Raw genomic sequence first — 13,900 nt, 5'->3', positions numbered from 1 at the left:
ATCTGTTGTGTATTTATAGTCACATTAATTCTGGATTTAGTTTTATGGGAGGCTTTGTTGCTGCGCAGCCATAATAATAACAGTGGATTCAGGTTGGCATTCCTTTCAACCGTGACGAGCGTTAACCCTGTTCATGACGCACACCTCAGTGCAAATAAATGGGAGACGGTAGAAGGACAAAACATTGCAAATGCACGAGTTGATTGAACTGTTACTTTAGCATTAATGTTCTAAGTTTCTGAGCTACATCATGTAAATAAAAGACCACTAAACTATCTGGAACAAGCTCAACAATAGTTCTAAGAAACTCGTCTTGGTGTCATCGTAACATTCATTGGAAAATTACATAAGTGTTTTTCACTATGTGCATTGGCTGAGTCCATGTGGTAATATTCAGAGAATTACATCACCTGACTGATGAAAAAAAAAAAGGAATTTGTCTCAAAAGTCCACATAATTCAGGAGATAAATTCTGACACGATGACACTCGTACCCCCTTATTTTTTGATGATATAAATCCAACGATAACTTCAAATGGTGGAACAACAGTGGATATTACTCTAACAAAGAGATCATTTGTGTAATGTTGTTAGAAACAGAATAAGAATCTGAGCATTTCAGTGGCAAAAAACAAAAACTTTTAGTATACTTGTCACATATTCCTGATGACTACAATATGTAAACGTAAGGCCCAGGTTTGAAAATAACAGAGTTTCCCTTTAAATTCTAAACTTTTATTGTATTTATGAATATCTCTGACCTGTTATCATTTAATCCTTTTTAATTCAATGCATTTTTCTCTCTGTTTTGCATCATTATGTGTAGCACTTTGGATCAAGAGCGTTGTGTTTAAGCGGCTAATAAATTCAGTTGACCAGCATGCTAAAAAAAGGATACTGTAACAGATACTAAAAGACAACACCCACCCCAGCCACAGTCTGTCCACCCTGCTGGCAAAAGATACAGAAGTATCTGCTGACATACTGACAGACTATGGAGCAGATTCTTTCCTGATAAGACTCAGTGTTGTTTTACAACCTTGTTGATGTAAAATGACAAATAAATGAACCCTCACCCTTTATTTTTATATTTTAACTGTATAATATAATTATACATATACATATATATACATAGATACAGTAGAATGCAAAAGAACAGATTCACTATCAATGTCTTTCTTTTTCCTCTTTCTTGCTTCCTGTATTCCTTTGCATTCGTTTGTCTCGCCCTCTTTTCTCAAACTACTAAAAACAATGAAATGCACAGTGTCCTTTAAGCCAAAATTCAAAACAGAGAGACATTATGCACACAGCAGCCTCTTGTGGTTAAACGTGGAAAAGCACAGATGTGTTGGGAACTGGGCGAAGAGAGCCTGACTGCACAGCAACCACTTAGCAACCACGCATGTGAAGGCAGCCTCAGTAAACAGGAGGCTCAAGGCATCGAGGACGTCCTGGATTTGTGGTGGTGGTGGAGTCATTTAATGTGATATAACACACTTTTATGTACCAGCTGAGACCCTCCAAGCCACCCCTGTTAGATGATGAGACATTATGTGTGAAGACATTTTGCGCAGCAGTATGTATGAATTCAGTGTAAATTAAACACAAGTGAAAATACAATGTCCGTGTCACATGTTATGTACAGTTGGAGACCTTGTTCTGAAATAGGCTCATACAGACTGTCTGGATTTGTAATAGAATTTAAATAATTGAAGGAGAGAGGCGTTGGATGTGTGTGTTTTGTGTGTTTAAGAGACAGATATAGAGAGAACAAGCGGGCAATTAACATAAAATAACACCAGAAAATTAAGCTGAACAAGAACAGAGAGAGTGTAAGTGTAAAAAAATTCTGAAAAATTAAAATGCACCCCCACTGTCAACACAGTGGCTCTGCTCTTGTAAATTTTTTGTGGCGATTTCCCCGTTTCCTCAAGATAAAGTTAATTTCAAAAACCCTTTTGATCCTCTTCACAGAATCGTTGCTCTCGTTTTGAACTTTCCAGAGTAAAAGCCACGATGCTGAAAGGCCCGGGCTCAATTTGTAGAGTGTCAAAGAGAGGATCACTTATCTCGGATTAATCATCGAGTAACATAAGGGAAAAAAAAAAAAAAAATCAAAACATGTTATTCCAAGATGCTTCAGACATTAATCAGAAAAAAAGCAGCCTGATCTGGAGTAGCTGATGAATCCCTCTGATAGCTGAGGATGTGTTTGTGTCTGTAATAAATGTATCCTTACAGAACGGTTACATCACGCATTGCTCATACTGATGTCTAACCTCCTACAATGTAGGCAGCTGAATATTGAACACGACTCAGTTTGAAGCATCGACTGAGGTGTAGCCGTGGATAGATCCGCCTTTAGATGTATACCAGCCTTCCGTGGGTGAGTCAGATGTTCTTGCGAGAGTATTTTACCACAGAGACTCTTAAACATGACCCCTTTCATAAGGCACAGACTTTATCCTTCAAACTGAATCCCAAATGTGAAATCTGGTGTAAGCTAGAGCATTTAGAAGTATGTATTTATGTGAATGGGGGGTGTTTATGAGAAGAGGTATCTTGTTGTTTATCCACTGTTTTTAACCCTTCCTCCCTCTAGAGGGAGTCAGAGCCTACAAATCCATGACATATGTTTCAGGAGAGAGACGTGAGATGAATTCAGAGTATCCTTTGAAGACTTATAAAGAGGGCTGATGTGGAGGAGATGATATGTATTTTTCTACAACAGGCGAGTCACAAAAACATATGACAAGGTAAAAAAAAATTAATAAAAATACTCACATTAATAAATCACTTTCTAGGATTTCACATAAGTACAGCCCATCATCTCCGCTTCCATCTGTTATGGAACATATTGATTTGGCATTTGGAGCAACAAAGTGGAATCAAAATGTCCATGGCAAGAATCTCAGCAGGAAAAGGAATGGAAGTATTAAGCACCGGACTGGAACGGGCCACCGTAACTAATCACTCTGATCTCATTTTATTATTTATATTCCCGCAGCTGGGTGAGCGCTGGCCGTTTGATCAATCCTCCACTCCCTTCTTTTACCGGTAACGGGCCACCGACACTACGTTAAATTATTCAATTGGGCCTGCTTTGTTGTTAATAGTAGTGATCATTCTTGCTTAAACGGCATAATGTATGTGCTGACAGCCAGCAGTGATACAAACCTGTCCCGAGGGACACAAATCTATCAGTGGCGAGCGTCTACATGCCACATTAGAGATTCCAGGCACCAGTGAAGCATAGGGAAGTAAAATACACTCAGCATCAAGGCCTATATGGGAGAGGCTCTTTCCACAAGGCCACGGCCATAAATGATCAAGCCGCCGCTCTCCAGCAGACTTCCAGTGAAATAAAGCCGATAGCAAATGGCCAGAGTGTTCAGCCCCCTCCCTGGGATTTTAAATGATGTAAAAGCCTGTCTTATATACTTGTACTGATTTTAGGCTCAGAGAGACGAGCGGGGTGTTGATATTTATGCAGCAGAGTTCAGAGAAAGGAACAAAGATTAAAAGATAAGAGAGGGATTATTCCTGATTTAGATATGCCGTGCCAAGAAGACAAAAACTTCTGAATAAAGTTGCTCTATATCGAAATCAAACGAGATGCAGATGACTCAAACAATCTATATGATGCACTAATTTGGAGTTTGAGAGTGAGGAGTTTAGGTTTTCTGTATTTTTCTTTTACTCACAGTGATTCCCTGCAGTTCTTTTCCATATGGCTCGTTTGTTTACCCTCCCCCCACCAGGGTGCTGTCAACACGAACAGCCTCACGAGCAGGAAAAGGTCAAAATGGCAAGGGGTCATTCTTGTGTCCTGGAATCCGGCCTGTTCCTCCCGTTACCGCTCCGCTACTGCTGAGGAGCTGGGAAAAAAAAGGGAGTGCAACTGGGCGGAAAGAAATCCCGGGGTTAGAATAACGGAAAGTTTTGTCGAGTGTGCAAGGTGTTTTTTGTGTTAAAGCAGCTACAAGGAAACTTTTTGTTTTGTTTTGTTGATTCTGGCGCTTCCTGTGGACGGAAGCCACAAGAGCACCACCGCCTCCAGACATAAAAATCTTGATCCGGCTACCATGTGCATTTGTTTTAGAAGCGAGTGAATGACAGATACAACATATGTCTTATATCATTTTTCTTTTTTAAACACAGCTGCTACGCTGGATTCATAGCAATGAGGTCAAGTATCTTTGTTATCTAACGTAACCATTCATACAACGGATGCGATTGTTTGTTAACAGCTATTTTGTTGAGTTAAAGTTGAAGTTATATTTACAATAATATACTGAATGTTAAGCTATAAACCAGTTAATCTGCTGCTATCTGGAAATACAGGAGTATCATCTGCCATACCACTGGACGAGAGCAGTTTCTTTCCTCAGGCTGTGAGACTCCTCGGAGGAATCTGAACCAGAACCTGGATCAGTATCGAACTAAATTATTTCATTACCGTTAAAAGTTCCTTCTAGTAGGTTTAAGATTTAATTTACGTTATAGATCAAGATGAAAAAGAAAGCATACTTTAGAAATCCCTCTGATAGAGCCATTTTTTTCCTTTCAATAAACTGTTTTAAATTTAACTAGTGTACTAAATATGGGTATTTCCTCCTATCAAATTATATTTCAGTATCAAAAGCTCTTTGACAGCTGATAATTACGACTGCCTGAGCTGTCAAACTGACTTCCTTGCTGCTGGCATGTTGCATTTTCAGCTTTTGTCCGTCTAACATCCAAGCGGGATTCAAGACTTTGAAGTGTCACAGCCAAATGAAAGCACAGAGAAGAACACTGGTATTACAGTTTCTCATCAACTGGCATGTGATTACACTATACCCCATCTGGAAAATAAGCAATTATACAGCAGTGTGCAGGCCTGGTTAATGTGAATTTAGACTGCAAATGTAGCAATATGAAATGTGAACTTTCTTCTTACTACCAGTTTTTTGATCTACAGAGCAAAATGCCTTCAAGCCAATTCAGCCCCCTGGTAAAACAACACTGTTCGATAGCTTAGCGTGATGCAGAGAGACATCCCGCTGACATGCACATCTGCATAGATCTGTTCAAAGAATGTATCTGAATTCCCTTTACTCAGCTGCTGCCATATGCTGGGAAGACTAAATGTTTTTCATTAGTAGTTGCTTAAAGGGATATTCCGGCGTACATTTGATCCATGATCTAACACACTGTGACATCATGTAAAACCCCCCTCAAGAGATCAAGTTTGCCGACCGCTAGCTTATGTAGTTTTAGCAACCTCAAGAAAGACTGCATGATAACAGTACGCTACAGTCTACGCCTCCAGCAAAAAAACGCCATCAAAAAGCCACAAATAATGCTCAGAACAGCACCAAACTTCAGCAACAGTACAAATAGGGTCCCAGCACACAGATCGAGGCATCAGACATCTGCTAGCTTTGCTGGATTCCTGTTGTAAAGAGAACACAACTCACCACTCTCCTGCCGCAGCTTCCTGTTGTGGGGGAGCCCTGACAAGCTGATTAGCGAGTGGAGTAGAGGATGAAAATGTATGATTATTACTCCACGGAAATGCAATCAAAGTTCATATGTGTCTTGTCTACCAGTTTATAACAGTTGTTATCAAGAGCGGACAGGGAAAAGAATGGAATTGAGCATTTCTAACCACACTCGGTAATCAACTCGTCAGGGCTTCCCCACAACAAGCACGCTGCAGGAGAGTGGTGAGCTGTGTTGTCTTTTCAATAGAAATCCAGCAAAGCTAGCAGATGCATTATTTGTGGCTTTTTGATGGCGATTTCTTGTTGGAGGCATAGACTGCAGTGTATTGTTATCTTACGCTGTGTCATGGTGTGTTAGACCATGGATTAAATTCACACCAGAATATCCCTTTAAACCAGTCTGAATCGTAGAGAGGGCGGGGAGGAGCTGAGCAAGAAGATGCATTGCAAACCGCAGCACTCCTCTCTCCCACATACAGAAGATTCATTCCAACGTGATATGATGAGAGCAAGTAGTTCACGCTGTTCGCCCATTAAACTTGAAGCTGCTAAATGTTTTTGCTGAAACGTTAGGAGGACATTTAACCACCGTCTCTAATCTTAACTGACCGTATGACCCCACACAAGAGCCAGGACACAACCATATCACACGGCACATTTCATCTGGACAAAAAAAAAAAAAATACAAAACACACACAGAGGGTTTGAATGTCATGACTTTCCTATTAATGATTAGATGTTCTTAAGCTCTGTCTTTAGCCAATTTAAAGGCAAGCCTTGCCACAAAGCACTGAGCACACTTGAGTCAATAAGCCAGTTAGCCGAAAGGAAAGTAAAAAGAATTCAATTCTTGACTTATTTAATAGGGGATTTGGCGTGGCAGGTCAGGGGGTGTAATCCAGGAGATTGGACACTGATTCTTTAATCAAGTGGCTCCACAGTACATCTCCTTCCTCTTCTCCCGATTTTGCTCTTGCAAGAGGGTCTCCCATGTGTAGCACAGAATTTCAATGGCTCACTCCTCTGCTGGTTCAAACCTCTCTCTTTTAAATGCTGCTGCATGGAAACCAGATGGAGATGGGGAGTACAGCACATCAATAAGCCAAGCCTCCTGGTTGCTCCTCCAAGGCTGAGAGCCTAATTCCGCATTCATTAACAACAACTGGTTCATTAGCAAATAGCGACTGACCAGTCCTTGCAAAAAAAACCTTGAGCCTGCATATCAGGATATTGGCAAAGGCAGGCTAATGAAACTGCAGCGAATGGTGGAAAAAAAAAAGGGGAAGCAGTTTGGTGGCTGTGTGCCATGCTCAGGTCCCAGCGGTGCAGAGGATCTCTCAATGTAGCAATGGCCTCGGTTTGATTCTGCATAGCCGGCTCGTTTCTGCCGCTTACAATCTCTGAGGCTGCGCTTTCTGTCTAGATAAAGCCAGGAGGGAGACTGCTGCTGCTTCTAAAAACTGCATCACCCTATAAACACTGTTGCGGCGAATTAAACTGCGTGACCTCTCACATTAAACACTCGTAAAATATGCCTCCAAAAGAAGCCAAGAAAGTACAGTCCATTTTGTGCAATTTGTGCACTTTTCCAAAGTGTTATTTGAGATAAGAGCTGAGATAAGTGCTGACAAGATCGTGTCTCCACCACCAGCAGTTAAAAGAAATGTCTTATCTGTCTCTGGAGTATTTATTGTAATGGTACATCCTCAGCTGCAAGTTTACCGCAGCCAGATTCTGGTGCTCTGAGCAGAGAGCGGTACATGCTGGGCTCCTTGAACAGATGGCAATATTCCAGTTCCTGGATTCAAAGCAGGTATTGACAGTTGAGTGCGCATACCTCCCCACTACTAGAATACTAAATCTAATCCGCATTGTTATTATCTGCTCCACTCACTCTTTTTTTTCTCTTTTTTTTTTAAAGTATAAACCTAAATTAGCACACATGTGTCCAAAGAAACACACAGATATCTTCATCGTACAGAAACCAGGAGGCGATAAATTCATCTCCACAGATCTCCCCCAACCTGTCCCTGATTCCCCAAGCATGAGTAATTGTCAGGCCCTGTGAAATAATCTGAGCTTTCAACACTAATGGAAGCCCTGCACATTCATTATTCAGTCCAGGAAACAGAGTGTTGCAAAGTGTCAAGGGACCTATGAGTTATTGCTCAGCATGAACTAACCTTAGACTACAGGGGAAGTGACAAGAAGCCCACTGCACTTTCTCCTCCTCTGTCCACTCGTTTCTTTTTGTCTCCTTGGCCGCTCCGTCCATCTGCTCGGAAACCACACCGAGAACCCGAGATTGTATCACAGCTGCGGTGTGGTCAGACGGCCGGTGCTGGGTGTGCTGTGTGGCTGCAGACAGGATGACAGACAGCCCGGCCTCTCTTGTGTCACTGCGGCGCTTGACCAGGGACAGCCATGCCTGGTGGGGAAAGGGTTTTCCCTGTGTTACGGCCCTCCTGGGACCGCAGTGGGATTTACGAGGAAAATGAAGGGAGGAATGCGGCAGGAGGAGGAGGAGGAGGAGGAGGAGGAGGAGGAGGAGGAGAGGGGCTCAGAGGTTGGCTGACCTGCAGATAACACATGGCAAGAAACAGATAGGTTTGATATGAGAACATGCCCGCACTTGTGCTCCGGGAAAAGGGACACCGGCCTTGCTGCTGCAGACGGAGTCAGTAAATACAGTCACCCAACACTACTAAAAAGCAACACACTTCAGACAGAATTTCAGCAATGCACTTAAGCCTTCTTCATTTCCTACGTCTAGACCTTGGAAGCCTTGTTGCCACTCAGCTTTAAAGTGAAAGTGAAGGGGAGCAGCTAAGGTGATGTATGGTTTTTATAGACAAGCATTACAGAAACCATTCATTCAAACCCAAAGTACTTTAAAATCTCCTCTTTTCACCTGTCTTGACTTGTATGTATTTAATAAGCGTGTTTTGTATCCCTCACTATCTGCATTTCTGGGGAACAGTGTTCAATTTGCAATGACTAATTTGTTTCTAACAGCTCTTAACAGCAGATGGAAGAAAAAAAAACCCTCCACAAGGACCCGCTCTTTTGTCAACCATGTTTGGAAAACATGCTCGGCCATGCACCGCTACACAAACCATTTCTTGATATTCCAGGACTCGCTAAATGCGTTTCTACTCGTGATCAACCCGGGGATTTTATCGTTCCCGCTGCACTCCCTCCGCTATCAATATGCATTGCAGAATCAAACACAGGCAGGGAACTGAACGAATTATTCGGCTGATGGCAAAAAGACCAAAACATCCAACTTTGCAAATCAGAAGTGAAGGCTACACGAGCAGTAAGACCGCATCAGAATGATTTCAGCAGCCTGTCTACGAGAAGTCGTCTCCCGTCTATTCTGGCATGTTGGTAGATATTTAAAGATATAGCAGTGGGGAAGGGTTTTGAGCAGCTTTAGTATGTCTCTCTTCAAGCTATAAAACGGCACGGGTAGCAGCATGAAGATAACAGTTTCGGAGCTCCAGGCATCTCGAGCATACATTAGTGGACCTCTAGTTTACAGGGTGTAATTGAGTATTCTTGTCTATGGTTGTCTCTTCGACTCAGGCAGTTTAGCATGCCAGCATGTTGCAATAAAAATGACCCAATTAATTTGATTAGGAAACGAAGGTTCAAGATACAGAGTGTGAAAACATGAGTCGCATGGCAAAGAGCGTGGGGAGATGCTAATGAGGAATAATTCAACGGGGGGAGATGTGTGGAAAGGAGTTTGTGTGCACAAATTGTGTTACATTTGGTTTGACAAAAGCATTGGACGAGGATGAAACAAGCAGCTGACTTTATTGTGCCCCAGGTTGTTCGTCGGAAAAAGCGATGAAATATTTAGCAGCAGAAATTGAAATAATGTTAGTCTTTAAGAATACAAAGCAGGGGTTGTGAACTATTTAATACCAACACAAGGTAACAGCATCAAGTGTGTCTTGAATGAACTTATCCCATCTGTTACTGAAGATGGCGGCGAGATATGGTTGAAAGGTCGAAAATAAATTTGGAAAGAGTGAGAAGATTTTCAGTCATTGTTTCATGCATCGGCCAAATTTGAATATAATCGGAGATGTATGCAAGAAACGAAGGACAATCCCTTTGTACTCGTAGATCTGAGAGACGGTCATTTAAAATCAAGGCAACTTCTAAAAATGTTATGTACTAAATGCACTGAAGGTCAGGTTGTTTCAAAGCCTTAAGAAACAAATTTCACAGCGAAGGAGGAGCTAACCGTTGCGAGGCATGAAGCTGTAACACAGAGTCGTCAATACATCTTAGGACAGTCTCACATGATTGTTGTTCCGGTCCTGTTCCACCACATCTGACAATTCACTGTCATTGTATAAACGCAAATCAGCGATATATCATGTAACACTTCTGCTGTAAAAAGACTGAAAAATGACTGAAGCGTTGTTGTTTATTCCGCTGAGTAGTTTACGTACATCATCCCCAATGTTTTCCAACAACATTCAAACCCGGAGAAATTCATAACTTTACTCAAGGTGATGCTTGTGTTTCATTTAACTGCCTGGGGATAAAAACTACTGAGGAAATACCAGATAAACCGTCAGAGCGTGAGGGAGGAAGGAAGTCAGCGAACCTGACAAAACACGACTTCAAAACTTTACCTCATCTGTGAACATTCGTGTCGAGTCACATAGACAGATCTTCATGAGCTGTCTTTGTTGTTTAACCTTGAAGACAACAGCTCCTAAGGTCCCACGCTACTTGACACAACATCTTTTTTTGTTTGTTTGTTTTGTTTTGTTTTGCTTGAGAGATTGCTGTGGGTTTAAATATGAGGGCCTTAAAAAAAAAAACTGGGTCTACGACTAACAGACATCCTTTCTGAATCTTTATCTTTGCTTCTGGCTTGTTTCAGGGGCTTTTTGCCTTCAGTGTGGTTATCAGCTGTGAAACACATGATCAGTCCAGCCAGACTAGACTGATCATGTGCTTTGGGGCACAAATAGATGCCTTGTCTCCAAGTTAAATTTTGGACATTTGTCCTTAAATTGGGGGTGTGGAAATGGCAATGAGTCATACACTGTTAGTCCAAGATGGAAGGGAACCTGCACGAAAAGCATTTTACCCACACGGACAATGTTTTATCCCCACAGCTGTACTTTGGTTTTAACCATAACGTGTCGGAGTAAAGAGCCAAAGCGGTGACGGGGAATGTGCTGATAATACTCGGTGCTGTCTGTGATCCACAATGACCTCATGGTGATCGTGAACTAGAGATGGAATTTTAAAAAATAATAATGATAATAAATAAACACTGGTGAATGTTTTGCACACATTTGGGACAATTAGGTTCCCCCCACCCGCTCCACTCCATCCCTGCCCTAACTCACTGACACGGAGTCAGCTGGCGAACAGGCGCAAAATAAATTGTTTAAAATGGTGACATTATTTCCAGAGTATTTCTGCCCAAGGTATCAATTATCATAATGACTGCCTTTGCTAATACCACACAATCCTCTCACATCTCACACACACACACACACACACAGACTCAAAACGCAGCGCGGTGCACTTGCTCCGCTCCTCTCTGAACCCTCCTTCCCACGATCCGCCCACCATCTCGGGACTGGAGTCACGTGTCTCACCGCCTAGTGTCTCTCTGCGAGCCGACACCACCACAAACCCAAACTCACACAGCGCCCGGTGGAGAGAGAGGGAGAGAGAGAGAGAGAGAGAGAGAGAGGGAGGAGGATGAGAAACGGAGAGGTGCACACGGACAGAAGGCACCTACGACGCCAGTGGGCTATAATGGAGGACGCTCACTAGCGGATATCGGCCGTGGTGATCCGAAATGCTCCTTCTCGTTTCCCCGCAGAGGAGGGATATGACAAGCCGCCTGAGCAAGCCGGGAGATGAGATTCACACAGTTCCGGAGACCCTCTTCCTCCTCCAGTGAGCTCAAACAGTCCGCCTGGGAGCCGCGGGGCGCACAGCTCTCAGCCGCTCCAGCTCAACTGAGGATTGAAGAAATTTGGCTCTTTCTGTGTCTTTTTTAACTTGCTGGAGCTCTGCAGGTCCCCGGAGGGCAGGGTGGTCTCACCATGAGGGCTGTTTCGGCAAACTTGTTCGCTCTCCTTTTCCTGTGCGCCCTTGCAAGTGTTTTCTACGTCTGGAGCGCGCTGGAGACCCGTTTGGAGCGACACAAACGGAGGTTCTCCGCACCGGGCGGAGGGGCTTTTCACCAGGGGCTCCCAGCGGACCTCTCTGCCAAAACTTTCCGGGTTTTGCTCGCTGTCCCACCGGCACAAAGACCCCACTTGGGGGGCAGACTTGAGGCTCGCAACCTCACCGATCAAACCGTCCCCGCAGGAAGTCGAGATTACCATGTGAATGGGGATAACAAGAGGTCAGCCCAGCGGGTGGGCTCGGTCAAGTTAGGCTCCCCGGTGGAGGATGGGATATTTTGGAGTGAACGGCTGGAGGATCTCCTTCGTGTGGGCTTCACAGAGGAATATGCTCGCGCGTGGCGAGAGGCAGCCAGGACAAACCGGATAGTGAGTCTGGAGCCGGGATGCGGCAGGATATCTAATCAGCTCGCCACTTTTGCAGATGGGACCAAAGCGTGCGTGCGTTACGGAATAAACGCGGACCAGGTGCAAGGAGAAACTCTGACATACTACCTTGCCAGTTTGTTAGGCATCACAAACGTGCCCCCTCTAATATTGTCCCAGGTGAACGGAGACAGTGAGCAGTGGGCGGCTGTGAGGACGCGGATAGACGGGTTGCAGTGGAGCGATCGGGCCGTGGTTTCTCTCACCGAGTGGGTCTCCAACCTGACCGGGGTGGTCACACCTGCGCCGCTCCGGCAGGAGAGCAGCGGGCTGCATCCTGTGCTCAAGGAGCTCTGGAACAAGACGACGGAGGAGCTGCTGGAGCTGATGCAGTGGAGCGACCTGATCATATTCGACTACCTGACTGCAAACTTCGACAGACTCGTCAGCAATCTGTTCAGCCTGCAGTGGGATTCGCGCGTAATGGAGAGGGACACCAACAACCTGCTGAAGACAGCCCGCGGTGACCTTGTATTCATAGACAACGAGGCCGGACTCGTGCACGGCTTTCGGGTGTTGAACATGTGGGAGAAATATCACAGCACAGTGCTGAACTCTGTGTGCGTGTTCAGAAGGAGGACCACGCAGCGCGTGGCGGAGCTGCACAGGCGCAGAGACTCCAGGAAAAGGCTCCTGGAGCTCTACAGGGACAGCGAGCCTTTGTCTCCGGAATTAGGATTTCTCTCCGACGAGCATGCGGGCGTTCTCCAGGACAGGATAGACAGATTATACAGACACATTGTGCACTGTAAAGGGAAGTACAGCCAGCTGTGAACATTCAGCACGCACAGGTGACGGATTTGCTGCCTGCGCGGTATAATGAGCTCTGCGAACACGGCTGGCACACCTGTGCTAAACTGATGCGCATTACACAAAACTGTCTTGAGTATCCAGCAGAACTACCTCTTGTGAATAGAATGTGTTGCCTACTTTATACATAATTTGACACATGTTTATAAGCTCCCCGATGAGATTTTCACTGTATGCCTCACAGAAGAGAGATGGTTAAGGCCAGTTGATCCCGTCTTTCACTCCACTGATGCTCACCTGAATAGGATTAATTGTAAAAGAGTAGGCTGTGTTCGTGACTAGGGGTTAACATAACGAAGCCCTTCATGCGTGTGTCTGGATTCTTGCCTTGTGTCTTGCCTAAGCCTTAACATAATCTGACTCTTGGATACTGTATTTCTGTTGACATCTGGCTCCCCCGTTTTTTATAGAAAATGTTTGCACAGTACATCATCACAGCTGCACCTGCACTCCTGTAAATGTGTTTGGATTGCATATTCAGCCTTAAAGTCACAGGTGTGTCATATCCATTGTACATGTTGTAAGTACACTGTAAATATTGTCTGTCGACCTGTTTTGGGAGTTTGATGCTCCGCTAATTTAATGTGCATTGTAACATTCCAAGATCTCTTGTCCTTTTTGATAAACTCAATGTAATTTAATTTAACCGTTGTCAGACTTTGTGTTTTATATGCAGTTTGTACTCAATCGCCTCATTAGAGTGCATCAAATATTTACCTAGTCGGTGTAGTGCGCTGGGGATTTTTCGAGCCTCTCTGTACTCTGCCCATTACAGTGCTCTCATTGTGCTGTCGAAAAAATCTTGCGCTGGCACAATGTTCCCCAGGAGCCACACTGTCAGCCACAGGCACGCTACAACAGGAATCTCTAATCCCCCTTTATAATCTCACCCAGAATGATGAACTGAAGGAGACAACCGACATCATCTGACATCCTTTGAAAGAGGGGCTTTACTGTTCCCTAACTATATCAAAACTTCCTCCTTTTTTCAGAG

General features: G+C 44.0%; 2 protein-coding genes across 16 annotated transcripts in view; one reads left to right on the top strand and one right to left on the bottom strand.

Moving 5' to 3' along the window:
• Positions 1-13,900, bottom strand: part of pamr1 (peptidase domain containing associated with muscle regeneration 1) — a 66,446-nt gene that overhangs the window by 30,262 nt on the left and 22,284 nt on the right. For 13 of the 15 annotated variants that reach the window (XM_037106132.1, XM_037106127.1, XM_037106136.1 and 10 more), the window contains 2 exons: positions 7,675-8,067; positions 3,707-3,903 (listed from right to left, as the gene is read on the bottom strand). The gene's annotated coding sequence lies outside the window, so the exon portion shown is untranslated. The remainder of the gene's footprint in view (positions 1-3,706; positions 3,904-7,674; positions 8,068-13,900) is intronic. The other 2 variants (XM_037106129.1, XM_037106128.1) reach the window with 2 other exon arrangements.
• fjx1 (four-jointed box kinase 1) lies at positions 11,150-13,566 on the top strand. Its single transcript, XM_037106143.1, has one exon. The coding sequence runs from the start codon at positions 11,587-11,589 to the stop codon at positions 12,868-12,870; it is 1,284 nt and encodes a 427-aa protein (XP_036962038.1). The 5' UTR covers positions 11,150-11,586; the 3' UTR covers positions 12,871-13,566.

This window comes from Acanthopagrus latus, chromosome 8 (genome assembly GCF_904848185.1).
Source record: "Acanthopagrus latus isolate v.2019 chromosome 8, fAcaLat1.1, whole genome shotgun sequence".
Lineage (NCBI taxonomy): Eukaryota > Metazoa > Chordata > Actinopteri > Spariformes > Sparidae > Acanthopagrus > Acanthopagrus latus.
This window is presented reverse-complemented; position numbering and strand designations above follow the sequence as displayed.